The sequence below is a fragment of the Rhinolophus sinicus genome, chromosome 15 (genome assembly GCF_057876585.1).
Source record: "Rhinolophus sinicus isolate RSI-liver-muscle chromosome 15, RSI-T2T, whole genome shotgun sequence".
Lineage (NCBI taxonomy): Eukaryota > Metazoa > Chordata > Mammalia > Chiroptera > Rhinolophidae > Rhinolophus > Rhinolophus sinicus.
Genome location: NC_142515.1, coordinates 95,125,644 through 95,151,446, shown reverse-complemented (window position 1 = coordinate 95,151,446; position 25,803 = coordinate 95,125,644). Strand labels below are relative to the sequence as shown.

The following is a 25,803-nucleotide window of genomic DNA, read 5'->3' as shown; positions in this document are numbered from 1 at the left end:
TGCTTGCCCTGTCCCACCCACAACCAACCCTCCAGGGCTGGCCCCCGATGGCCACTTTGGCACAATGTGGCCCTGCCTACCCTTGGCCTGAGCTGCCCAGACGGGGGGCCCACGGCACAAAGTGGACTAGTTCTTCTCACTGGGGGACTGCAACAACATGTTAATTTGTTCACTCTGCCTCAAGGACAGGAGGAGAGAAAACAGATCAGACAGGATGCAGTCCCTATGCATCCTTGTCTTTGCCTTCAGCTGGAGAATCTTCTGGACCCTGATAACAAAACCCTCCCCTACCTTTCTGCTTTGTTTGCTCGAGGGCATTGGGCTATGTGCCTTCAAAGAGTTATGGCAAATACAGCCTGGACATAACCCATCCTATGAGACCCCAGTCCCCATCCTCTACAAGATGGGGTTCGCTTAGCCAAAGGTATGCCAGCCAGACAGAGCGGGCGGCTCCTCACCTGGTCCTTCTCGGGGTAGACGCCAGCTCGGAGGAAGGAGGCCTTCCAGCTGTCCACGTCCTCCTGTGAGTCGCAGGCCAGCTCTATCTGCCGCAGGTCCTTGTACACGTTCCTGTGGGGGAGACGCGCGTGCTGACCCTGACCGTGGGTGCAGTGAGCTCTGGAGTCTGAGTGACTGGGATTCACTTAAACCAGACACACACACCAGAGACTCCAGGATGGTAGCAGCACCTGTACCCTGTCCTGTCCCACAGGGCAGGCATGGCTGAGATGGCCAAGCTGCCCCAAAGCCTTGGTGTGAGATTTGGGTTTGAGGTTAGGCACAGCCCTGTGACAGAGCTCTGGCCAACTGGTGATCAGTAAGTGGCTGCCCTGAGAGACTTCTGGAAGGAGTTGTGAAGGGAGGGGCATGACTTTGTTGCTATTCCTCCTCTTCCGTGCTGCCTGGCAAATAATCAGGATGGCTGGAGTTTGGGCAGCCACCTTGAACAGAGAAGGAAAGCTGAGGCGTAAGGAGGGCCTAAGCCCAGATGCCTGTGGAGCTGCCCTGGATGGGAAAGTCTGAAGTTGATTTATATAAAACCCCAAAACTGCTATCTTGTTTCTGCTACTATTATTCTGGATTTTCTGAACTCTTAAATAATACATTCGATAATATCTTCACCCCCTGCCCTGGGGGCACAGGACCAGGGAGGTGGGATAGCTGCCTTGATGTCACACAGCCCAGAAGAGTTTCCCAATAGGCCTGTCCCACTGCAGAGGCAGGGTCTCCCACGTGCCCCCGAGGGCTTCTTAGACAGAGGAGGGAGGGGGGAGGCGGATGAGCCTAAAAGAGCTATAAAGGTTTTTGGAACCAGTTGATGGCCAAAGTAGGTCTCAGAGCTTTAGGCCTGTCCAGAACAAAGCAGGACAGAGCTTTTCTTACACAAAACAGGAGGCTTGACTGGAATTGGTGGTACAGACGGGGGCGCCTGTGAGCACCGGAGTCAGGTCCATTCTCACCTGCTCAGAACTCTCCACGGCTGCATCATTTCATCCCAGTCTCTGTACAGAGAGGTCTTCCCTGACCACCCATCTTCCCTGACCGCCCATGGCATTTTTGTTTCTCACCTGACTCCCTTTCTAGAATGTAAGACTCCAGGCCAGGGACTATAAACCTCAGAAGTGCTCAATGGATGGTGGTGAATGACTGAAGGAATGACTGGGGGAAACATCGGTTTCCCCCCTGGGACCTCATGGGCCCTCACCTCTGCTCTGTGTTGAAGATGGCGAAGACGTGCTTGTTGGACATGAAGCCCTTCTCTACATCACGGATTTTGAGGTTGTCCAGAGGCAGCATGTACTTCTTCTCTTTTTCCTGAGGATGGAAGGGGTAAGGTCATCCTGGGCTGTTTAACTGAGGATGTGAGGATGCGCAGGGCTGGACTCGACCATGAGGACCACTGCTAACACCTGATGCTTCCCATACTGGCTGCTTTACTCAGATTAACTCATCAGCCACCATCATCCCCTGGCTCAACCCTGCCCCAGCCATGCCAGCCTCCTTGATGTTCCCTGAACATCTGAGGCGAGCTCCCGCCCCAGGGCCTTTGCACATCTGGGGCTGCTACCTTGAATGCTCATCCCTCCCAATGCCTTTGTGGCTCCCTCTTTGCCTCCTTCAAGTCTTTGTGCAGAGGGGACCCTCCTGGCAACACCTGCCCTGCCCCTGCCTGGATCTCCCTCCCACTCCCAGTTCTCCCCTTGGCCCTTCCCCTCACGACACAACACACTATATATCTTGCTCATTAACCTAGGTTGCCATCTGTCACCCGGACTGAATTCATCAGATCCTCGAGGGCAGGGACTCCTATTTTAGTCACTGCTTACACACAGTGACTGCTCAAAACTGGCCAGCTCTGACTCTATGCAGAATCCACTTCTCCCCTTCAGGCTGAGGGAATGAAACCATTAACTTGGCTACAGCCTCACCACAAGACTGGGAGTGCGTTACCACTATGTTCCCACTTACAGAGGGGAGACTAAAGCACACAGAGGGGCAGCAGGGTGTCAGGGGCAGGGCTGGGATTTCGGATGAGCCCAGAGCTAGAAAGCAAGGCCCCACCAAACTGATGCCTGAAGCCTGAAACCACAGAAGTGTCACTCGCTTCCTAAGGGCAGCCCCGTTCAGGAAATACCAACCAACGGCGGGGCACAGCAGTCTTAATGGCTTCTGGGGAAGCAGGTCTGAGAGGATGGGTCCCCTGGCCAAGGGCATGGGCCTGGTGAGTCATACTCCGGAGTCCAATGCTCACCCACCAAGCACTTACTGTGTGTCCAGCATGGGGCTGGTGCATCATTGTTAGTCCTCACAGTAGCCCCCTGTGGGTGTGGTACGCATGCACATACTAACTAGGTTTTCACATGAGGAAACCAGAGCACAGAGCCACGTGACCCACAACAGCCCTCAAGGACCAATGAGAAGTGCTGTTTGTCTATCAGCTCACAGAAACCTCCCCATCCCTGCCAGGGAAGCATGATGCTCAAAGAAGGACGTTGGCTGCCAGGGACACACAGAAGGCAGAGTGGGCCACACTGGGACATGTGCCCCAATGCCAGGTTTTCTCCACCACCCTCCTGGCCTTTTACCTTCTAGGCAACTTTGGAGACCCACTCCCTCACCCAGCAGTTCACTTCTTTTCACCTCTCTTGTCCCTGGCTCACAGTAAGACCCCAGAAAGAAGCCCAAGATGGCTGCTGCTTCCAAATTTAAGAGCAGAGAGTGATGGAGGGAAGGGGGCCGGGGCTCCATGGCTGGTGGGGGCTGGCTGAGTTTCAGGATTATGGGCAGGGAGGCAGGAGCAAGCTGCAGGCTTGGTGCGTGGGCTCAGTCCTTTGGCGTTAGAAGCTCAGTGAGCTCTGTCCCTCCTTGACCATGTGTCCTTGGGCAAGTCACTTCCCCTCTGCCTCAGCATCTGTCAAAGGTAGACAGGAGTCGTGCCCTCCTGGTTTGAGGTGAGGATTCACACAATGTCACAATGTGTGAAAGTGCTAAGCATGAGCCCACCGTAAAGCTGGTGCTTACGAGGCACCAGGGGTTTTCTTTTGTCTGTCTCGCTCTCGTGGCTCAAGGATCGGCCTACCAGGCTTTAGGCAGGGGGCAGAGCAGGGCAGAGCACTCTTCAGGCTGAGCCACAGTCAGACAGGAAGAGGGGCCTGGCGGCCCCTGAGATAATAGTCCCTACATTCAGGCTGCGGACTCGGAGTCCAAGGGAGGGAGGGTGGTAAAGAAATGGTGGACCAGTCATCCCAGGCAAAGCCTGGGGTCCTCCTACTTCTCAGGGAAGTTTTGGGGGCTTTAGAAGGGGCCTGACCAGAAGTTTTAGAAGGGCCTCCCTTGCCCCCACCCTGCTGTGTCATGAGGAAGGAAGCTTCTCGTCAGCCAGACAGGCCAAGGAACTGAGTCAGTCCTTTCAGACCCCAAGCGAGACGCCACATCTGGTACTGTTTATAGTGATTCCACCCAGAGTACGACGGCTGCCTCCCTGATGTTGCTGGCGCGCGCGTGCGCACACACACACACACACACACACACACACACACACACACACACAGAGGCATGTGTGCGACACACACACAGGCACGCATGCACACACAGAGGCATGTGTGCGCCTGCCCCCACCCTGACCCCCAAGGAGACCGTCTCCTGCACACAGAGGCTTCAGATCCAAACCCTCCCTTCTCCCCACCCCCTCCTTAGGATTTCCTGAAAACCCACAACTTTCTCCAGATGCAAGCCGGCCCAGCCTTGCCACGTCAGAAGAGCCAGAGCAGATTGTCACGGGCAGAGCGGTGGCTTCCTCGCCTGCTTGGAGGTGCTGAGGCATGGTGGCCCTTCTGCTGCCTGGGGGGCCCATGGGATGAACAGCCGGCCCCGCCAACCCAGTGTTCAGACTACCTGTTCAGGGGGCTCTGAATGTGTACAGTAGTCTGCACATTGGTTAGGCTGGGCTCGGGCCAGCAGCACGTCAGGACTGGGCCCCCCAAACTTGCTGCCACCCCCTCAGAGAGGCAGACCTGGAGGTGAGTGTCATCGCCCACCACCCTATTTCCCACCGGGGTGGAGACTTGGACAGAAGATTCTGCATTCCAGAAGGGCCTGGGGGGGGGGGGGGGGAGAACAGGCACCAGGGAAGGCAGGGAGCCCCAACACTGAGGTTGGGGGTCCCTGGCTGAACCACCCTCCTATTCCTACCCTGTACTGTAACCACCTCCTCTTATTTATTTTTTAAATAAAGCAATGTGGATAGACGCCTTGCCCCTCTCCAACGCTTCTCTAAGCCATAGGGATGGCCGCCATGTGTGACTGAGGGTCCCAACTGAGACACTAACTTGGGAGGGGTACAGGACCTCACTCCTGCCCCTCCCGATCTGAGCCTGCTTTGTGTCTGGGGCACACATAGGGCCTCTTTCACGGGCTGCTGGTTCTCATTACTGCCGGCGGGCACTCCACTTTCCTCCCAACACTGCCCCTGCCTCTGGTCTGGGGCCCCAAGGGAAGAGTCTGGCGCTCCTGCTTTCAACCCCCAGATGAGGGGAAAACAAAGGGTCCCTCCTTAAGTTCAAGAAAAGAAGCTCTGAAAATTGGACACACAATGGCACCATGCAGCGAACTAAGCTGGGGTTTGGGCCCAGAAATTATTCTACAGCTGCTCAAGGCTGGTGTCAAGCCCTGGGGACCCCCAAGCCCAAAGGCGGGGACCAGCCCTGGGCTTGCCTGACAGCTGACAAACCACAGAGCAGGTTGGGTTTCAGACTGCGGGGGCGGAGAGACGGGAAAATGTAAAAGCGTCACCTCACCCCTCACCCGGCCATTTTGAGGAGCTAATCTGGCTACATAAGTTCCTTGAGGAACGCCTGGTTGCCCTCCCTCCACATCCCAACACCACGATGTTGTGGAGTCATGGACAACCCCCAACCCTCGTTTAGAAACAGCTACCCAGGCAGGGTCCCTCCCTTTGGGGTCTCAGAGTTCCTGACGCTTCCAGAATGTTCTAGGGTTGAGTTTCTGGCCTTGTGTGGAGTAGGATGATGTTACCCTTTACACCCTCCCTTTGGAGGAACCACATCCAGCCTAGGCTGTGGGGCAGTGGTCCAGGCCTGGGCTGAGGTGTCTCATGGGTCAGAGAGCTCATGCTCTTATCCATCATAGGAACCCAGTTTTGCTCTGTGAAATGGGCAGAGTCACAGCTTGGAGCTTCAGTTTCCTCACTGACAAAGTGTGAGGATTTCCTGAGGAGGAGGAGGAGGAGGACGGTGCCCTTTACATGCAGCCTCGGTGGGTTCCCCAGCCAGTGAGCCTGGAACAGACTGTGGGCTTCATAAACGAAAGGGCCACAGACGGGCCTTGACAGATCTCTACCTGCCTTCTGTCGGAGCCTAGGCGGAAGTATACATGGTTGGACCCAGGCCTGCCTGATCCTGGATGGTGTCAGTGAGGCATCTGGTGTGAGCCACTTCTGCAGGGGGTCTTCCTAAACCCCAGGTAGGATGGCTCCAGGGGCAACGAGAAGACTGACTTCTCCTCCAAGGGCACCTGGTGCCAGTGCCATCCCAGTTGAGCAGGACACATAGCGGCCATGTGTCTAGATTCTGGTCAGGAACGCATGAGCACTCTTATTTCCCTTTTTGGGGCTGCTAGAGGCCACGTGGTGATGGGCATGGGGGCAGCCATCTTGGACTGTGAGGGGAGGCAAAGCCCAGGCTCTGGACAGCATCGAAGTACAGGGCCACCAAGCTCACCAGGGGCACCGGCAAGAAACAGACTTCTGTGTTTGTAAGTGCCTTCACTTTGGGCTTCTGTCACAGACGTCTACCAATGCCCTGGCCAACAGGGTGACGCAGGAAAATGACAGAAGCACAATGCCCCTTGCAGGTGACCCTCAGCACGTGACAGTGGCAACAGGAACCGAAGGAGTGGCTTCACTCCTCGGCCACTATGCCACACTTATGTTGTTCCCTTAAGAGAACTAAGTAAAGAAATAGGACACTCAGGATGGGAGGATGGGCCAGGGCAGAAGCGGAGGAGGGACACGGACAGACAAACTGCTCACTGGGCCGGGGGTGCACTCACTCACAGCCGCCTACCCACAGGTGTATGGAGACCAGAGCAGAACGCAGCATGCAGTGCTGTTCCTGGTGCTGTTTTGTGAAGCCTCCCTCTGTCCTTCTGATAAGGACAAGCACATGTGCAATGTTCTAAAGACAGACAGTATGGCTAAGCACTTCGCAGTTGGCAGGGGCCACTCTACCCACTTCAAAGATGAGGAAACTGAGGCCCAGAGAGACTAAGGGCCTGGCTGAGTCTATGTAGGTTATAGAGCACAGAATCCCAGTACCCCAGCAGCCTGCCTGTGAGCCTAAGTCCCTGACATCAGGCTGTGTCCCCTCAGAGTCAGGGTCCCCCTTGCTGTGACTTTGGAGGCTGAGGTTAATTTCCAGCCTGCCAGTGGCTCCGAAGGGCTGGAGATGTGCGATGCCTGGCACACCCTCCATTAATGGTGAGCTCTAGGCACAGTGGCACTTGGGGAACCTTTCTTTAATGAACGAATGAATGAAAGAACAAGCCAGTAAGTAAATGAGTAAAAGAGTGTGTGAACAAGTAAGCAACCACCCAGACCACCCATTCTCGCCCTATGGCCACATCACTGCCGGCTACTCACCTCCTCATTCTTGTACCAGGACAGAGACTCGGCCGTCAGCACAAACCAGTACTCCTTGGAGCCACCCTTCATCAAGCTGATGTTGTTGATGGTCAGCCAGCCCCTGCGGATCACCTGGGGGGAAGGGTGCAGCTCAGTGGGGGACCCATCGCCCAGCCCGGCCCACCCCCAGCACAGCAGCCAGTGCCCTCGTCCCCAGCAAGGCGGGAAGCCAGGGGACCATGGCAGAGACACCTCCAGCCCCAAAACAGACAACCCAACTCTGCCTTGCCCCAAGTACTTCCCGCTGGAAACTGGCATGAGGCACTCGAGTAGACAGTCACCCATGCAATGAAGCAGCTCTTTTTCTCTCTCTTTGGCTCTTTTTCTCTTTTCAGGAGCCAACCAGCAGATGCTCAACTCGCAGCTTCAATTCTGCTGCCTGCTCTGTCAGCTTATCTGCTCAGCTCGCCGGGGTGGGTACTCAGTGGGCACAGGGACCTGCCCTGACAACCGACCCCTCCCCCATCCCCGGGCTCCTTTCCCCACAGGCTCTTTTCAGAGTATAACGATGCAGGGACGCCTATACCCAGAGGGCTGGGGACAAAGGTTTGAGCCCGGGGGAACTGCATGGGATATGCTCCATACTGGCCTCAAGCCCCACGTCCCACTTTTCTCTGCCTGACACGTTGGGGTTCTGGGCTGGGAGACCCCATGGAGGGGGCTTATCAGGCCATAACTGTCACCTGAGTGAGAGGCAGAACCCAGGCCTGTGCGGGAAACTCACCTGACAGTTAAATGCAAGCAGCCTGGGGGGCCATGCTCCCATGTTCCCTGGACCATGGAGGCATGTGTGGGCCAGAGCCCTCCACCACTCTGGACTGGGGACCCCGGGGCAGTGGGAAGCACATGGAGGCACAGGAAGGGTCGCCCCAGGCCAAGGCAGCAACAGACTGGGCCAAGCTGCAGAGGGTGGGCTGCATGTGGTTAGACAGCTGGGAAAGTGTTGTGACCCCAGATTGGGGTGGGGCAGGAGCACACTAGATGGGGCTGCAGGGATGCCTCTGGGGCCCACATACCTTCCTAGTGGGTGGGTCTCAGGAGGGGCTTCACCCTGCCTACTCTGATCTGTCCCCAGGCCTGTTAAATCTTAACAGGTGCCCAGTCCCCGGCCCTCATCTCTCCTGGGGCTGAGTGTGGGGCTCTCAGCACAGAGCCCATGAAGGTGGAGGTGGCCACAGAGCGCCCAGAAGTCCCTGCCCAGGCTGGGGATAGCATGAGCTCCACCTAGGAGCCCTTAAGGCCAAGAGTATAAACTTCTCCACATCTGGGATGATGAGATAGCACTTGAGTGTTGTGGCCTTCAGGAAACAGGCAGTGACCTCTGGCACCTACCCACCCATGGGCTCCCTGGTGGGCGAGGGGGCAGAGGCCATCAGCCCCAGCAAGATCATGGAATCCTCCCGGGACTCAGGGTGACCAACTCACCCCGGTTTGCCCAGGACTCTCCCGTTTAGCACTAGAAGTCTCGAATCCTGGGAACACCCTCACTGCTGGGCAAAGCAGGACAGCTGGTTATGCTGGGGGTAAGGCTGATCTCCAGAAGTAGGCCCAAGGCCATTCTGCGTAGGACCCGGGAAGGAGCCCCTGCATCTGGCCACCAGTGCCAACCCCAGAGCTGTGTGGCTCTGGTCATGCCTGTTCCTTTGCTCCCCCAGCAGCAGGTGGAGGGTCTTCCCTGACTTAGTCCAGGCCCACAGAGTGGGTGCTTCTAACCTTCAGTTCAGTCACTGATTGATAGCCAGGGGAGGGAAAGAGGCGGGGTGGAGAAACAGGTTTTCCAGTGCTCCCCAGAGCCCTCCCATGGCGAGGCCTCCACATTCCCGGGTCCAACCTGGTTCCCGAGGGCAAATGTGCCCTGACCACCCCTTGGTGGCCTGGCTTGCCTGCATCCACTATTGGTTAATAGTTGCCACAGCTGGCAGGCAGGGCCTTGGCTGTGCTATAGGGCATGTGGCCACGGGGTGGAGGCCACGCCAGGAATGGTACATCTGAGCCTCAAGGAAGGAGGTTGCTTGTCAAGCCTGGAGAAACCCTCAGGTCTCTTCTCCCTCAAGCCACCCAAAGAGATACCTTCATGGGGGCCCAACTGGGGTCAGAGACTAAATTCCACCCTGGGATGGTGCAAGCTGTGGGTGGTGGACACAGGTGCTGAATCTAGAGGAAAAGGAGTAGTTGGTTCTCCTCATCCAAAAGCCAGATTTGTGCCCAAGGGGACTGGGCTTAGAACGAGGTGGGGGATGGGAGTGGGGTAGGCAGGGGAGACAGAAGAAGCAGGTGGGGCTCCCACACTCTAGGGTGTATAGCAACAGGCATGCCGGGGAGGGTGCAAGGGCCACAGGGACAGGAAGCATGGGCAGCAGGCAAGAAGCAACACAGCTAGGGACCACCAGCAGGGTGTACCAGCCTCCTACTGGGTAAGGGTCCCAGCCCCTGTCGCCTGGACAAGGATGGCAACCAGAGCTGGGAGACTCAGGGACCAGCCACACTTTGTGGCCAGGGGTGTGGAATCCATTAGGAAAAGAATGACTAAGCCTCTCGGGTGAGGGGGTGTAGGGAGAAGCAGGCCCCTGGGTTCTTTAGAGGCAGGAAATCATTCAAGTTCAAAGGGGGTTGGGGGTGACACATGGGAAAATGGGAACCATGGGCCAACGGTAATCCATTTATCCTGCCACTGACCCACACCCCACTTGGCCAAACTCTGGCCCTTTCTGCATCTTTTGAGAGAATTCTAGGCTCTGGGCACAAGTGAGGCCCAAGCACAGTATCAGATCAGCTACTAGACAGATCCTGGGTCCTCCACAAGATCCCTGCCACAGGGCAGCAGTGGGGCCAGACCACTGCCTCAGTGGCTGGGGGTAGGAGAGTATTCTGGAAAAGGAGGCCTGTATTAGGGCTGGAGGCCCAGGCCGTGCTTTCTGAGGTGGAGAGCTGGGGCTGAAGCCAGCTGCCCAGAGGTGGGCACCTTGAAAAGAACTCAACTCTCAGATATGTGCAGTACCTGCTCCCCACTGGGCTGGGCCACACATGGAGAGGAGGTATAACCTACAACAGGGATGGCAAATACCACTCAATGTGGGGGCCACACCAATCAACGAGTAAGAACTGCCCGGAGTCCTATACTGAGAATTCTAGGCTCAGTGGGAAAGGTTGCTAGAATCAACTAGTGATGTCTGCCATAAGCAAAGGTATGGGACGGGGACAAGAGGAACAAAAGAGCTTAATCCATCTTCGTATCTGCCATGGAGGCAGGATAGTGGCAGCATCCAGAAGAGAGTTCCCTGATCAATTAGTCATGTCTGTCATGGGACTGTGTCACATACAAAACTATCACATGGGGAAAAAATTTTTCTTGCCAGTTAGTCACATCTGCCACAGAATGGGGAGTGGTGGCATGTTTAGGAAAGAATGGCAGGATTGATTAGTGGTGTCTGCCATGGATGGGCACATGAAAGAAGAGAGGCACAAGGGAAAGAGTGCTGGATCAATTAGTAATGTCTGCCATGAGCACAGGAGAGGAGAAATTTCTGCATGGTGATGTCTGCACTGGAATTGGAGTGGCGGCAGTGGCAAGTTCCAGCAGGGCTTGAATAAAATCTTCCCTGGCCAGGGATGTGAGGGGAGGGAAGTGTGTGGTGTTACCCAAGTATTTGCCATCCCTGACCTACAGGAAACCAGGTCAACGTGTCAGGAATGGGCTGGAGGGGTGGGCCTCTCACCAGGGCATGTTAGTGTCTGTGTGAGTCAGCTTATGCCCAGGGCAACATGACATTGGGCATCAGCTGTGGCAGGGGGTTTTAAAGTTAGATGTTTAGTTGTTTTGTTATTTTGGGGGGAAGGGAATGTTAAGGGGTGGCAGGATGTCCACCCTACTAGATTCTCTAATGTTTGCTACCACACTAAGTGGGTACTTACCAAGATCTCCCCCTTTGAAAATGCAAAGTTAGGATTGTGGATAAATCAAAGAAGAGCAGGCGGAGGAAAAGAGACGTAAGGGACATGAAGGAATGGAGAAAAAGCAGGAAAAGCACAAAAATGGGAGGAGAGAAGAGCAGAGGAAAAAAACAGCAAAAGAAAAAAAATTACATGCTATTAATTATATTCATGGTGTTAATATTTAATTCATTATCATCTCCTGAAACAAAAAAGCAACAACATATGTATTACCTACAGCAAGCGCAAAAAAATCATGCAGTGGTTACAGCCTTCTTTTACAGAGGGCTCTATAATCGTGCAAGATAAACAGCAGAGTCCCACCTCCCCCAACGATGTGGAGAAGTGGGGGATATTGGCAGAAATTTTCACAAAGATGATGATTTTCTCAAAAATAAAGTACCTAATACTCGCAAATATAAGGCTGTTCCTATTTCACAGGCCTCTGGTTGGGCACAACATCAAGGAAGAAAACCCTGTGTGTGGCTTAGGGTTTCTCCAGGTGTGGGGGTCAAAGCACCTCCAGTCTCCTCAGAACTGCTTGTCACAATGCAGCCTCCCATAGGCTCCAAGTCCTCGGAGATGGTAACCCAACATGGCCACACACACCATGAGTGATTGAGCTGCCCTGAGGGTGAAGTTCTAACCATGGCCTTAGATGTTCAGACAGGGCCTTCCAGATGCATAAAATCTGCCCCCTTGACCCTGCCAGAGCTCTCTTTGGCTCTCAGAATCTGGTGGGACAGGCCACAGGCCAGGTGCCATCACCAGGCTCAGCAGTCCCTTATTGCCCTCCCGCCCCTGCCCAAGGGTGGAGCTGCGGGCCCTGGATGGGTGGCTACCTGGTTGGGAATGGCTCTCTTCTTGTTCAGCTGTGTGCTCCTCTGCTGGGCGCTGAAACCAAAGCACAGAGAGACTCGTGTGGGCAAGACACCGGGAGGACAAGGAGCAAGAGGCTCTCATGGCCGCGTGGGCTACACTCCCACATGAGGAGGCCAGTGACCAGTTAAGGGCCAAGTCAGAGAGAAGACCCCCTGCACACAAAGGGCTGCCCAAGGGAAAGAGCTCAGGTTCATGGGATGGGAAAACGTACGGAGTTAAACTGAGGCTTTTAGGCCCTGACATTAGCCACTCCTGAGTACCAGCTATTTCCAGAAATCACTGGGTCCTGGAGCCTCAAAGAGTGGGCATGAGAAACTGGATTAACAGGTGGCTGGAAGGTAACCATGGTGGCTTCAGAGTAACCTGAGCGCTGGGCCGTTTGGGGTTCCTCCCACTCTCAACCCTGCCCCTGACCCCAGACCAAATCCTAAGTGGTTCTGACCTGAGATGTCAGACTGTGGGACAGCTGCTCGCCAATAAAACATCACTCATCCTGGATGGCTGCTGGCCCAAACCAGAGGACACTCAAGGTCAACAGGGTGTGTTTCTACAAGGTCTCTTATTTGTCTACAGTCTCAGATCTTTTTTTCATCTATCCTGTTTCCTAGCTAGTTCATGCCAGAAAATGAGTAAATGAGTGCAGATGAAGTCCGCATATCTTGCACATGGGCACCTACTTATCTCCCTTATTGTCCTAATATATTTCCTACTTGGACAATCACATCACCATCTGCAAACAATTGACATCTCCTAAGACGTCATATTTTCTTATCGTATTGCTTTAGTTGGACTTCAGAACAATACGAAAAGGCAAACCACCTTATTTCATTCCTTTACTGACTGCCTCTGGGGTTTTACCTTAAAGATGAAGCGGGCTGTTGGGTAAGCTGTGTGTGTGTGCACGCGCAAAGGAAAAAGCCTTCTGTTTCAATAAAAGTTGAAACATTAAGAATGGAGGCAGAATTTTACCCAATGATTTTCCCAACAATGAGTTTATTCAATAGGGTTTTTTTCTCAGGGCCGTTTTTAATGTTTAGAGGACAGTGGGAAGGCAGCCCAGAACATCTGAGCAAACCAAGAAATTTGATCAATGTCTGAAGCAGACAGGACCAAGCTAAGCCACACATGGTGATGGCTCAGTGCTAGAGAGGTCCCAGATATGCTATTTCCTAAGGGCTTCCTGGCTCCCTCCTTTTCCTGGCAGCCACCGTGGCTGCACCTGTCCCTTGCCTGTGCCCAATCAGGGAGTCCTCACTTCCCTGGGCAGGGGTTAAGTCCAGTCTTTCCCTTGGTCTGCAGGGGCCTCCTGGTGATGGGGCCTGGCCTCTCATCTCCTCCTTGCATAGGTCTCGCTAGGCTCCTGCTCCTCAGCTTTCCTTCCCTGCTCCTCAGCTTTCCTTCCCTGTCTTATAACACTTTCTTGGGGTCCCCTGCCTGTCATCTGGCTGTCATGACTTCCTCAAGAGGGTCTCTCCAGGACTCGTCCTTTGTGCCCCTTTCCCACAACCCCTCACTTACTCTACTTTCCAACTCTCATTTTCCTGTGACAATTTGCTCAATGACAAGGCGTCCTGAGCCTCTGGGCTCGGAAAGGGCAGGCCCAAGCTGGCTTGTGCACTGTGCTAGGCCAAAGGCTCTGAGACAGCACTTTATGGCTGTTCAGTGGGCCCCTGGGATATCCCACCCAGAGCTGGGGTCCTGGCTTATACCTGGGCCCCACCCCCAGCCATTCACACACCAGAGAAAAGGCACACAGCAGGCAATACCCACCAGGTCACCAGCTGCTCAGTATAGTAACAGCTGGGGGAGGTGGGAAGGCCCAGGAATCCAGAGGAAAGAGTGGAGTGGTCAAAGGAAAAACAGGAGAGATTGTGAGAAGGAACTGTGGATGAAGTGTGAGAAGCAGAAACATCAAGGTGAGGAAAACAGCAGCAAACCAAAGAGGGGGAACCGGCGTTTTCAGCCCACACACATCTGGCTGCTAGGGGACAGGAGCAGGAGGGGCTGCTCCCCAGGCTCTGAGAACCCCACCGGAGAGGCGGCCCACGGCTAGGGCCCCTCAGCCCAACTCCAGCAGGGACAGCCCAGCTGGGGCCCAAAGCTTCTGATCATGCCCTCATTCATTCATTCATTCATTCATTCATTCCACTCACCTACCCTGTGCTCAGCACAGAACAGCTGCCCAATCAACTGTGTTGAGTGCACTAATGAATTTTCTACCCAGGTAACTACTTAGCCCAACAGAGAGATCCCTGACAGAAAGACCCTCTTGCCCCAGCCGCTAGCCCAAGACTGGGTTCTAGCAGGCCCCTCCTCAAAGAAGCCCCCACGCACTCTCAAGGCCATGCCAGAAGGCCGCCTTCTGGACTCCCATGGGCCCTCCACAGTCCCGCCCTGTCACTAAGCACACTGTATTTTAACTGCCCATGTGCATGTGTGTCCCCAGCACAGGACTTTCCTTGAAGGGTGGGGATCTGGATCTATGCTTGCTCACTGCTGTCACACAGGGCCTGGCACGGAGAAGGCACACCAGCAATATTTGCTAAATCATGCAAGGGAGTTGGCTATCCAACGGTCTGTTATTTTATTGGGCTCAGGCAAGATCTTTGTGAGCTACCAGAACAATCCACATGGCACCCAAGCTCGCTGAGGAGGGCCCAGGAGCTGATGGAATAACTGGATGACGCCTGAGACCACCAGCATTTATATCTATATCCAGCTAAAATCAGAGCTCCCTGATCTGGCCCTTTATCCAGGTCCCACGGAAGGTTCTGGTTTAAAACCTATATTGTACGGATGGATGCCATGGGCAATCCTAAACCCGTGAGACACTCACAAGTAAGTAAGTGTGGGGAGTCTGGAAAAGCTGCACCAGTCTACGAACAGTTCTGAGAAGTCCCGTGGGAGAGGAAGCACGGGATGCTGGCTAGCCCTGCCCCTTCCTAATGAGTCTCACCCCAGGACTGCCCTTTCCTCCTTCACCTAACCACAGGGTGCCCCATAGGAGGTGTGCTGGGGACAGTGGGGACGGGGCCGCTCCTGGCCCAGGCAAGCTTCCAGATACTCTCACCCCAGGACCCCTGATAGAGAGACCCTCGTGCCCCAGCCCACCGAGGGAGTCCGAACTCGACTGTGTGGGAGCGACACTGGAGGCACCCACCAGCCGCTATTCTGAAAAGCACGTACTTGGCAAATCCGATGAAGTCCTCGTGGTTTGTGTTGATGTAGGACTGCTCGATGTCGATGAGAAGAAGAATCTGAGGGAAAGAAGGGGTCACTGTACGTTCAGACGGTCCCTGATTTCCTATGATTTGATTTATGACTTTACAATGGTGTGAAAGCCATACACATTCAGTAGAAACCGTACTTCCCATTTTGAATTCTGATCTTTTCCCAGGCTGTCGACATGCGGTATGACACGTTCCTGTGACGCTGGGCAGCGGCCGTGAGCCGCAGCTCCCCGTCAGCCACATGATCACGAGGGTAAACAGCCAATACTCTGCAGTGTATTCTTTGTGTTAGATGACGTAGGCTGATGTAAGTTCTGAGCACATTTACAGTAGGCTAGACTAAGCTATGATTTTCTGTAGGGTAGGTGTTAAATGCATTTCCAACCTACAATATTTTCAACTAATAATAGGTTTATCGGGACCTAACCCCATTCTAAGCTGAGCACAGCAGCTGGAGCACTTCTCGCACCAGCCAGCAGGGGGAGCCCAGAACCACACTGCTTCCCAAGCAGAAGAACAAGGGTAACACATACATATTGGGGAAGGGGACACCGGAGCTTCCAGGCGTCAGGGCCTCACAAGTAAGACTGGGCCAACAGAGCAGAGCAAGGCAGTTCAGCGTGGTGGTCACGGGCACACCCTTTGGGGCTGATCACCTGGGCTGCAGGTTCAGCACAGCCACTGCCAGGCTGTGTGACCCCAGCCCTCATGTTACCAAGCCATGGAATGGGGGAGACAAAAGCCATACTTTAAATAATTCACAGTATGTAAAGTCTTAGCTAGCACTTAGCATTTCCTAAGTGCCGCATTTAGACAGCAAAGATAATGTGGTCAGTGAAGAACATTAAAATGAAACACACGCACATACACACAGGTACACGTAAGCCAGTCGGATGTCATCTCAGATAAGGGGCAGGCCCTTAAACAAACCATACAATGTCCATTCCTGTCACCTCACTGTGCCTCCGAGCCCTCGAGCATAGAACGGGCCGGGCACTAGTCAGACTTTGTGGGGCTGCAGGAAAATACTGGGGTGCTCTGTCCGTAGGATCCACTGTCGCTGGTTTTATAAAACCTGAATCCTGTCACCCTGGAGCCCATGGATCGAGCCTGGCAGTGTTGACAGTGAGGCAACGAGGGGCTGTGGTGTGTATAGAAGGGACAGCAGGACCCTTGCCAACAATGCCAACAAAACAAATTGGAATCTCTCAAGCTTTTTTGATACAGCTTCCAATCTACAGAAGCTACGAAGGAACAGGGCACAAGATGGCTAGGGGAATCCTCTGTGGGACAAATGAGCGGGTTTCTTTTCCATCAATGTCAAGGGAAAAGGAACCATTCTAAACAAGGTGATATCACAACCAAATACTACACGTCAGCTTGTTTCGGTTCTAGTTTGAACAAACGGCTGCCAAGAGACCACTGGGTTCGGGAAAGTGACTCAGAACAGGTGTTGGGCCGTGTGCAAACAGAATGAAGGCCCTGGGTGCATTCAGCAGGGGACATGTGAGACTCACGCTTGACTACGTGGAGGAGTCCGACTCTCTACCTTTGTGTGTGGTTAGATGGTCTTCACAAGAAAACTAAAACGCCTCTGGCAGGCAAATAGATAAACAAGCTGTGGTCCACACATTCAACGATCAGAAGCAACAAACTTTGATAAACCATAAACAGGGATGAATCCTGAATACATACAGCATGCTGCGAGAAGGAAGTCAGAATGAAAAGGCTACATATCGCAGGAAACCATTCACAGAACATTCTGGAAAAGTCAAAACCACAGGGATAGGGGCAGCCAAGTGGTTGCCACGGCCTGAGGTGACGGGAGGGGTTGCCAACAAAGGCGTAAAGGATGAGAATTTTAGCGGGGTGGTGGTGATAGAACCATTTTATATCTTGATTGAGGTGGGGTTACTGTATGCATTGGTCAAAACTCAAAGAACTGTACACTCAAGATTTACTGCAAGTAAATTATACCTGAAAATTAAGACAAAAAACCAATACCTGATCCTTGGTTCTCCCCTCCCGTTCCCGGATGTAAGTGGTGACAATTCGCTCTGTCTCCTCTCTCAATCGGGGGTAGGAGCTGAGCTGGGGGGAAAGCAGAGTGGCAGCGTTGGCTAGGTCCTCATGGAATGGGGAGAAACATGAACCACACCAGAAACACAGGGGAAGGTGGGTGACATGGGGTGGGCCCACTGAGTCCCCACCCCACTCCTGTCTCATAGCTGCTCTAGCTGGGAGACAGGGGGACAGTGGGGAGACAGTGGGCCAGAAAGAACGACAGGGTGAACACGCATAAGCAGAGAGGCTTTTCGGGAATGTAATTTGGAGGTGGAAAGTGGCAGAAAAAGTGGGTGACAGCCACCCCCTCCCGCCCCGCACTGGGTAAGAGCAAGGGCACTGAGTGTAATTAAAGCCGCCAGGTCACTGGGGCGAGCGCTCTCACCGAGCTTGTGAGTGTGTAGTGCTTGTTCTAGGATGGTGGGTCAGCATCTGGGCCATCTACCTCGGAGGGACCCCCTTGTGGAAAACTGTTCCCCATCATCTCACCTTTGGAATCCACTCCTCCAACACCCCCAGAGCCTCAGCCTTTACAGCAGTAACCAAACCAAACACATGGGGAGCCCACCTTCCACAGTTTGGGTTAAGTCCCCAAGTTGGGGAAAATTGAGTGAACAGTCAAAAACTCATGGAAAACCTATTAAATGTCCCATGACATAAGAACACAGGTCTGCACATTGCAATGTTTCACTGCTTTGGTGATAGTTCAGAAACCCCCTTTCCTTAAGGGTTCCAGGACCGGGCACTGACTCTCATCCCCACCGCCTACTTAGTAATCGCATTTGGCAACACCGAAGTCCTCCCAGCCCCTTTAGTAGCCCAATCTGCAAAGGTGGGCACACGTGCAATATGTCCCCCCTTTTGTCTGCCGATGCAAAGTTGAGATGTCACTAAATGACAAGGGGCCCACAGAAGGGGGTTCCTGCCGAGGCAGAGTCTCCCAGATGCGTAGGTTAAGACTAACAACAAAGGGAGAAGATGGGAGACAAATGCATAGGTGATAATAACAAAACCTTCTGTTACCTTCTCGGCACACTTTTTAATGACCGTGGCCAGTTCTGAGACCACGAGATCAACACACTTCAAACTCGGCTCTTTGAGTTTTACAATCTGTTTTTTCACAATGGCTTCAAAGGCCATGTCGGGGGTGAAGAGCCCCGTCCTGGGTCATGCGGAAGGTGGGACCAAGTAGAAAGACACCCAGGGACAGTGCAGGCCACACACCCGGGACGGGAGACAGAGAGAGAGAGAAACGAGAGTCAGCTGGTTAGTGACATGCATGAAGGAGCCTGTGCCCGCATTTGCCCCGGAAGCTGCTTCGGATCAAAGAGGCGTCCTGGGTCCGAGGGGTGGGCTTGGTCTGGGGTTTAATTATAGAAGTGCTTTATCGGTATCATCATACAGACGGATAAGGGCATGCGGATGCCTTAAGTTTTCGTATCTGCGACAACAGGCTGCAGGATGATAATCTCCAACCCATCTGCGTTTCTTTCCCCTCCCTTTTCCAATCGAAGAAGCTTAAGAAGCAAATGTGGGCTTTTCCAGACTGAGAACAGAAGGCTCAAGCAGAAATCCCCTGCCTGGGAGGCCGACCCAGAGCCATCGTGGACGTGCAAGCATAAACCGCCCACGGGGAAGAGCTTCAGCTGCTTGGCCAAAGCATGCTGCCCTGGGAACCAAGCCCTCGGGGGATCCCAGCACATCCTGCCGGGTGGAGGCCGTGGCCTGTGAACACAGGCGCTTGTGACCTAGTGGATCTGACGACGGGCTGCCTGGGGGACAGCACTGCTCCTAGGGAGAGCAAGGAGAATGGCAGAGGCAGTCAGGAGCCAAGCCCACTTTGGGACCCGAGAACTTATTATGCTGTTGGTCTTTGGGCCTTGCTTGGTAACTAGGGACAGAGAAGTGGCTGGCACCAGGGCAGCCTGAGCGCTCTAGGCATCTGTCAAGAACGGGTGACCACCAAGGAGGTTCAGGGAGCTTGGCCTCCAGCAGCTGACGCGGGGTCCCTCTCTGCTTCCCAGAAGGCAGCAAAGCAATAGCCCAACGACACCCCCAATTCCATCAGACACATGCTTGGCTTGGTATCAGGGTCCCAGGGAGCCCTACCCACCAATATGGCCAGTTCTGGAGGTCTGGCACCACCACCCCACAAGTTGCATCCACCCCAGCCTCTGGAAAGAGGCCCTGTTCTTAGAAACCGAGGCAATATGGGGGATAAAGGCACTATGGGACACAGGCTGGAGCAGCACTGGGAGTCTGATACCAAAGCCCCGAACCCCAGTTTCCACACGGCCAGGAGTCCCCTGCCAAGGGGCCGATACCTTACTGGTACACTGCCTAACTGTATTGATTAGCTCCTGGATAACCAGGTCGACACATTTCAGACAGGGCTCTTTCAGCTTGACGACCTGCTTTTTCACAATGGCCTCGAATGCCAGGTCCGGGGTGAAGAGCCCAGTCCTAAAACCATCCGAACCCGGGGGCAAGGGAGATAAGTCAGAGAGAAACAAAGCACGGTCAGCAATTTCACAAGCACGGGGCAGGTTCCCAAGAAAGAACCAAGGTCATGGCAAGTCAGACGCCTGTATCCACTACCTGAAAACCCCCAGGGTAAGCTGAGGACCCCGTGGAGATGTGGGAGTGGACGACTGAAGTGACGGCTGTTGTAGGAACACGAGGGGACCCAGGAGGCTCACAGGGGACAGATGCTGGGTTCCTGTCATCAGGATTCAAGTCTGGCTCCCCACCCTCAACTCCCAGGACAAATATGAAGTGAACCTCCTTGGCTGACCATGGTAACTAGGGCTCATGCCAACCGACTGGGGGGCTTAACCAATGTTTAATCCAAGGGCAGCAGGCAGTCCTGTGGCCCATGACAGACTCACAAGGACCGAGCACACCCGCCTTCGAGTACACCAGGAGACACACAAGGACAGACTTACAGCTACTGAGAACCACCCAGGAACCCTATCAAGGCCTCACAGTCAGGGCACCCAGAGGTTTCGGGGGACCAACTGGCTGGAGGGTGGCACCGCGGAGGTGAAGGGAACAGTGGCGACACTCCCTGTGGAACTTGCCTGACTCCGTGAATGTTCTTAATGGCGTAGCTGATCTCCCGTCGTAAGTCCTTCTCATCGAACTCCATCTGAGAACAGAGAAAGCAAACGTATGCAAGGACGTACAGGTAATCCCAATAGGTGTGTGTTCAGGGAATGTTACCTCCCGTGTGCATCTGCATTCACGTGACAGAATATTAAACTGGTCAACATTTCTAAAAATATTAACACATTGCGTACAGATCACGAGAATCTTCACAAAGGATTTAAACCCCGCCATACGCAACGTGTTAAAAACTCAGTATCAGCAACAATTCTGTGAAACTAACACTCTTGTTCTTTTAGAGGAAACATAAATTCATATAAACTTTATGAACTACTTGCAGTACAAATCAAGAACTTCCTAAAATATATCTATATTGTCACTTGGTAGTTTTTAATGCACTAGAAACTTATCTTGAGGAATTAATAATTAGTTCCATTCATAGAACTATTCATAACTGCTGAAAAATATGAAAACAGCCTAAACATCCAAAAATGGTAAACTGGTTAAATGCATAATAAGACATCAACAAAATAAAATATTGTTTTGTCACTGACAATGCATGAAATGTTTATAACTAGTTTCAAAAGATGGCCACCACACGAAAACAGCAGGGGCAGAGACACATAATTTTTAAAAATATACAGAGGGTGCCAAAAAAATGTATGTACCTTTTAAGAAAGGAAAAAACTGTATACCGATAACAAAAGATGAATACAAGTCACGTTTGACTTCTGCAATTACAAGAGGTGCTCAAAGTGGTTATCATCAGTCTAATTTTAATCAGTTTTTTCCTTTCTTAAAACGTGTATACATTTTTTTGACACCCTCTGCATATGTGCACACAAGTACGGATGAGTGAATATATGTGCCGTGCTTGTGTATGCAGGGGGCTTCCTCATTTGCATAAAAATTCTGAAAGGATACACATCCAGGTGCTAATAGTTGTCTGTGGGTATTAAGATTATAAGAGTTTTTTTGCTTTTAGCATTGATCTTTAGTTGAAAAGAATTTTACTGGTGGTTTTTATCAAAACGATTACGTGGGCTCCATAAAAAGTAAAACTTCAAGCAAAATTAAAAAAATAAATCTCAAATCCCAGCATCAAGAAGTATTAAGAACATCCTTGCAGAGGTATGCAAAGACACACATCCGGACATACATGTGCGATTTCATATGGAAGGATATTATACGTATTATCCATTGCACATGCTGGCTCCATAACTTGCCTTTTTGTATTCTCTTTCTTCAACATGGTGGGGACATTTTCTCATATGAAATTACCTCTATTTTCTATGTATTTTGCAAAGAACACATACTGGTTTTTGTCAGAGGGAAAAAAATGGAACATTTTGTATAGCTCTGCCAGGAATCTGTAAACTGCCTGCTCAGGGAAGGAAGCCCGAAGGGGACGCCTCCCCCAGGCCACTCTGCTCTCAGCGGGCTCCGGCCTGGAGGCAGGAGCTCAAGACCTCAAGCCCTGGGACGAGGCTGGGCTCGAGACTGAGCAGAAGGGTGCCTGGCAGAGACAGGAGGGCCCAGCCACGCTACCTTCACCAGCTCAAAAGGAAACCGCTCGTGAAAGATGCGATTGATGCGGGCACCGCCAGAGAGCTCCAGTGTGTCCACTTGGTCTCCAGAGCCCTCGATCCTCTTTTCAAAGTCCACCCCAAACTGCTGGACCATCCTACAAGGAAAAAGAAAAGCTGAATGTCAAAGCAGAGGTTTGGACGCAGCTCCAGCGTTATGTCCCTCATCAAGCTAATTTACATCTTTTCACTTTTTAGCAGCAAAATGTACACACAGGTGAAAACAAAGAAACAAAATTCAGGGGCTGTAGGTGGCAAGCATTCGCTATACACCAGGCCTACTCTGTACTCCTGCTATGATTATTCATTCATTGAATCAAAGGGGGTGGTTACTACTCCCACTTTGCAGATGACAAGAGGTACAAGGGTCATCTCTACCCTGAGGCTTGGCCTGATCCAACAGGACGATGGCCCCTCCACACAACTCGGGGGGCTTCCGCTGGTTCCCACCATCCCCAACCTGTGTGGGGTGGTACACCACCACCATGGGCTGTGAGGCCTTGGATGGGTGGCTCTGTCCTCTGAGCTTTAATTTCTTCATCTGCAAAGTAGGTGGATTGTTACAGCACCTCCACCCAGGGTCACTGTGAGGAGTCAAGGAGTTTCTAGATTTCATCTACTCCAAGAAGTCATCGATCCTAAACTGTACCATCAGTCTATGCACCCACAAAAAGAGAAAAAAATGCTGTCTATTGATGGTAATTCACCTAAAACTTCCAAATTCAGAGAAGTGAAATTTTTATTTTTAAAAAGTGCTCCTATAATTGACAAAATGTGCTAATACCACGTGTGGCCCCTTAGAATCCAGATCGTAAAAAGCGTCGCCGAGGAGCACTGTGATAATGTGAGCAGCAGAGAAGAACTAAGGTCTTTAGTAGCGTCTTGGTTTTGCTTAGCACTTCTTTCTAATCACTCCCCACAAGTCCCTTGCACTGTCTGCCTTAATCATTTCCTTACTTCTGTCTTTCCAATTCTTGATCTACTCAAGTACAGCACACCTCGGAGATACTGCAGGTTCCGTTCCAGAGCACCGCCACAAAGCGAGTCAACGAATTTTTTGGTTTCCCATGGCAAGTTTGACCTTTACATTATACTGCAATCTATTAAGTGTCCAATAGCATTATATCTAAAAAAACAATGTAGATGCCTTAATTAAAAAATACTTCATTGCTAAGAAACGCTAACCATCATCTGAACCTGCTGCAAAAGTGCTGATAGACTTTCATGATGGAGGGTTGCCACAAATCTCCAATTTGTAAAGAACTCAGTATCAGCAAAACTCAATAAAACAAGGTATGCCTGTATTGTGCGGGGTTTCTCCGAAGGGGAGCTGCTTCAATGGGGACCAGCCCCCACGGGGCCTGCAGCATGGAGCCCCCAGTGCTCTAGCAGAGAGAAATCTAGCTCTTACGAGCAAATCCAGGAGATGTCAGTGTACTGCTGGGGTGGCCAGACCCAGCGCTATGAGCGCCAGTCTCCCAGGGGCCCTAGAGTACAAGCCACGCTCACAGAGCACCCTTACCATCTGTCACTGGTTAAACTGTGTCCCCCGAGCTCATGTTGATGTCCTAACCTCCAGGACCTCTGAATGTGACTTTATTTGGAAACAGAGTCGTTGCTAATGTAATTCATTAAGATGAGGTCATATTAGAGTGTGACCCTAAGCCAAGGTGACTGGTGTCTTTAGAAAAAAGGGAAATTTGGATGCACCCAGGGAGAAGCCATGTGAAGCTGAAGGCAGAGACTGGGAACACCGAAGACTGTCAGCAAACCACCGGAAGCCTCCAGAAGGAACCAACCCTGTTGACACCTTGATCTCAGACTTTTGGTGTCCAGAACTGCAAAACAATAAATTTCTATTGTTTAAGCCACCCAGTTCGTGGTGTTTTATCACAGCAGCCATAGCGAAGGAATACAGCAATTGTCCAGGGCAGGGGAGATTGACAGATGACCAGCAGTCACCAGAGACGAGTGGTCCTGAGTGTATAGCCATAGTTGCACGTCTAGGAAACAAGCATTTCTGTTTCTAGTTCTAGAGGAGAGAGATCCATGTGCAAAGCAGAAAAGTTGAGGAAGGAGAGTAAGCCTGAGAGATGCTGCCATCCCCTCTGACTGGGGAAAGAACCTGCCGGGGTCTTTTAAATGATCTGCATTCTAGTCACAGCTGGTAGGTAAAGAAAGAGGTTGTACAACTTCATTCCCTGACACGGAGTGATGACCAAGCTGTGCTGGGGGGGGGGGATGAAGCCAAATACAGGACAATCTATCATAACGTTGGTGACAAAAGTAAAAACGGTCAGCTTTTCTGTCACTGGCTTCCTGTGGGCCACATACTGCACATGCCTGCAGACATGGGTATCAGTAACACCTTCCTGCAGACGGTGTAAGTGACACAGATTCAAACTTAAGTGCTGCTCGACCCAGCGACCCCTCTTAGGAGTCTGCCCTGCAGAAATCCTCCCATGTGCGCTCAACGATGAATATGAGAAGCATCTGTTGAAGCAAAAAATACCCAAATGTCCCTGAGAGGCGTTGGATCACAAAAATAACCTACGGGATGGGCCAGGGGGCCAGAAGAAATGGAAGGTTCTCAGTGATGCTTCTGTCATTTGTGCTTATTCTGTTGTAAGGCAACAACCTGAAGACGGAACCAGGGTGCAGAGCAGGGAGTTTTCAGCCTCTGCATCTCTTTTATAGTAAAGGCTGAGGAGAAAGTTATGCAACAAGCCATTCAAAGGGACAACCACCAGTGGAAAAGGAAGAAACAGGGTCTCCGCCTGTCTGTGTGGCCTGCAGGAGCCAGGACCCACGGATAAGATGCTAAGGAAGAAAGGCCCAGCCCTCCCGGAGGCTGCAGAGTGACAATAGAGCACTTCCATTGTGATGTCAAAACTACCTGCAGGGCCCTGGTGGAAAAGGACAATTAATGTGCTAGGCCCCGGAGGATGTGGACTGTCTGGAAAGCATCCCCTGGCCCAGTCCTACCAGGCTTCTCGGACAGCATTGAGCAGTATTTCCACAAGATCCCGCAATGGCCACGAGATAACAGCCACTGCTGTCATTTTAGTGGCAAGGAAAGTAAGGCTCAGAGAGACATGGTCACCTGCCAGTGGTTGCCCAGCAGGCCCAGGCTTACTCCCAGGCCATGGCTTTTGCAGTATGTGGCCTCTAAATCTCCTCTTAAAATCTGCACAAGACCATGGTTCGCTCTGTAGAAAGCTTTGCAGAATGCAGTTGAGGTTATCTGGGCTTAAAAGCATTCTCACCCTAATCCTACCACCATGCACTGCCATGTGGCCGAGAGGGTAGGGGAATGTCAAGCCTACCATGGTCACAGGGGACAGTGTCCCTCTGGTGTGTCTGTGAGAGGAATCTCATGCATGGAACCATCTGCCATATGAGCTGCCAGGGACTTTCTGGAACCCACTATAGCCAAGCCCTTCCAGCACTCAGGGTCCCCGGCAGGGCAAAAACCAGGAGTCCAGGAGCAGGAGGGGCCCCAAGAGGCACACCCACTCCCCAGCCTCACAGCTACACAGCTGCAGTGGGTCCCCCATGACTCTGATCTGGACTGAGAGTCAGGCTGTGGATTCCGAGACCAAGCAGCAGCAGCTGACACAGGGTCCGGCTCCAGCCCCCACTCCCGCCCCCCCCCGCATGTCCTCCTGGCAGCAGCCAGAGGGCACCTGTGAGCACCTGAGCCAGCCCATGCCCATCCTCTCCTCAGAAGCCTCCATGGCTCCCACCTCACTCAGAGCAAGAGCCCAAGTCCACCCCATGGCCCACAAGGCCCTGCACACTTGGC

General features: G+C 52.5%; 1 protein-coding gene across 21 annotated transcripts in view; it reads right to left on the bottom strand.

Annotated features, from left to right (window-relative positions):
- Positions 1 to 25,803, bottom strand: part of DNM2 (dynamin 2) — a 79,844-nt gene that overhangs the window by 7,025 nt on the left and 47,016 nt on the right. For 5 of the 21 annotated variants that reach the window (XM_019744854.3, XM_019744848.3, XM_019744846.3 and 2 more), the window contains 11 exons: positions 21,961 to 22,096; positions 20,388 to 20,455; positions 19,632 to 19,770; positions 17,248 to 17,334; positions 15,200 to 15,270; positions 13,784 to 13,813; positions 11,974 to 12,025; positions 11,114 to 11,125; positions 7,160 to 7,273; positions 1,706 to 1,815; positions 459 to 570 (listed from right to left, as the gene is read on the bottom strand). In XM_019744854.3, coding sequence (XP_019600413.1) covers positions 459 to 570; positions 1,706 to 1,815; positions 7,160 to 7,273; positions 11,114 to 11,125; positions 11,974 to 12,025; positions 13,784 to 13,813; positions 15,200 to 15,270; positions 17,248 to 17,334; positions 19,632 to 19,770; positions 20,388 to 20,455; positions 21,961 to 22,096 — 931 coding nt within the window. Of the gene's footprint in view, positions 1 to 458; positions 571 to 1,705; positions 1,816 to 7,159; positions 7,274 to 11,113; positions 11,126 to 11,973; positions 12,026 to 13,783; positions 13,814 to 15,199; positions 15,271 to 17,247; positions 17,335 to 18,330; positions 18,470 to 19,631; positions 19,771 to 20,387; positions 20,456 to 21,960; positions 22,097 to 25,803 lie in introns of all 21 variants that reach the window. The other 16 variants (XM_019744863.3, XM_019744851.3, XM_019744855.3 and 13 more) reach the window with 7 other exon arrangements.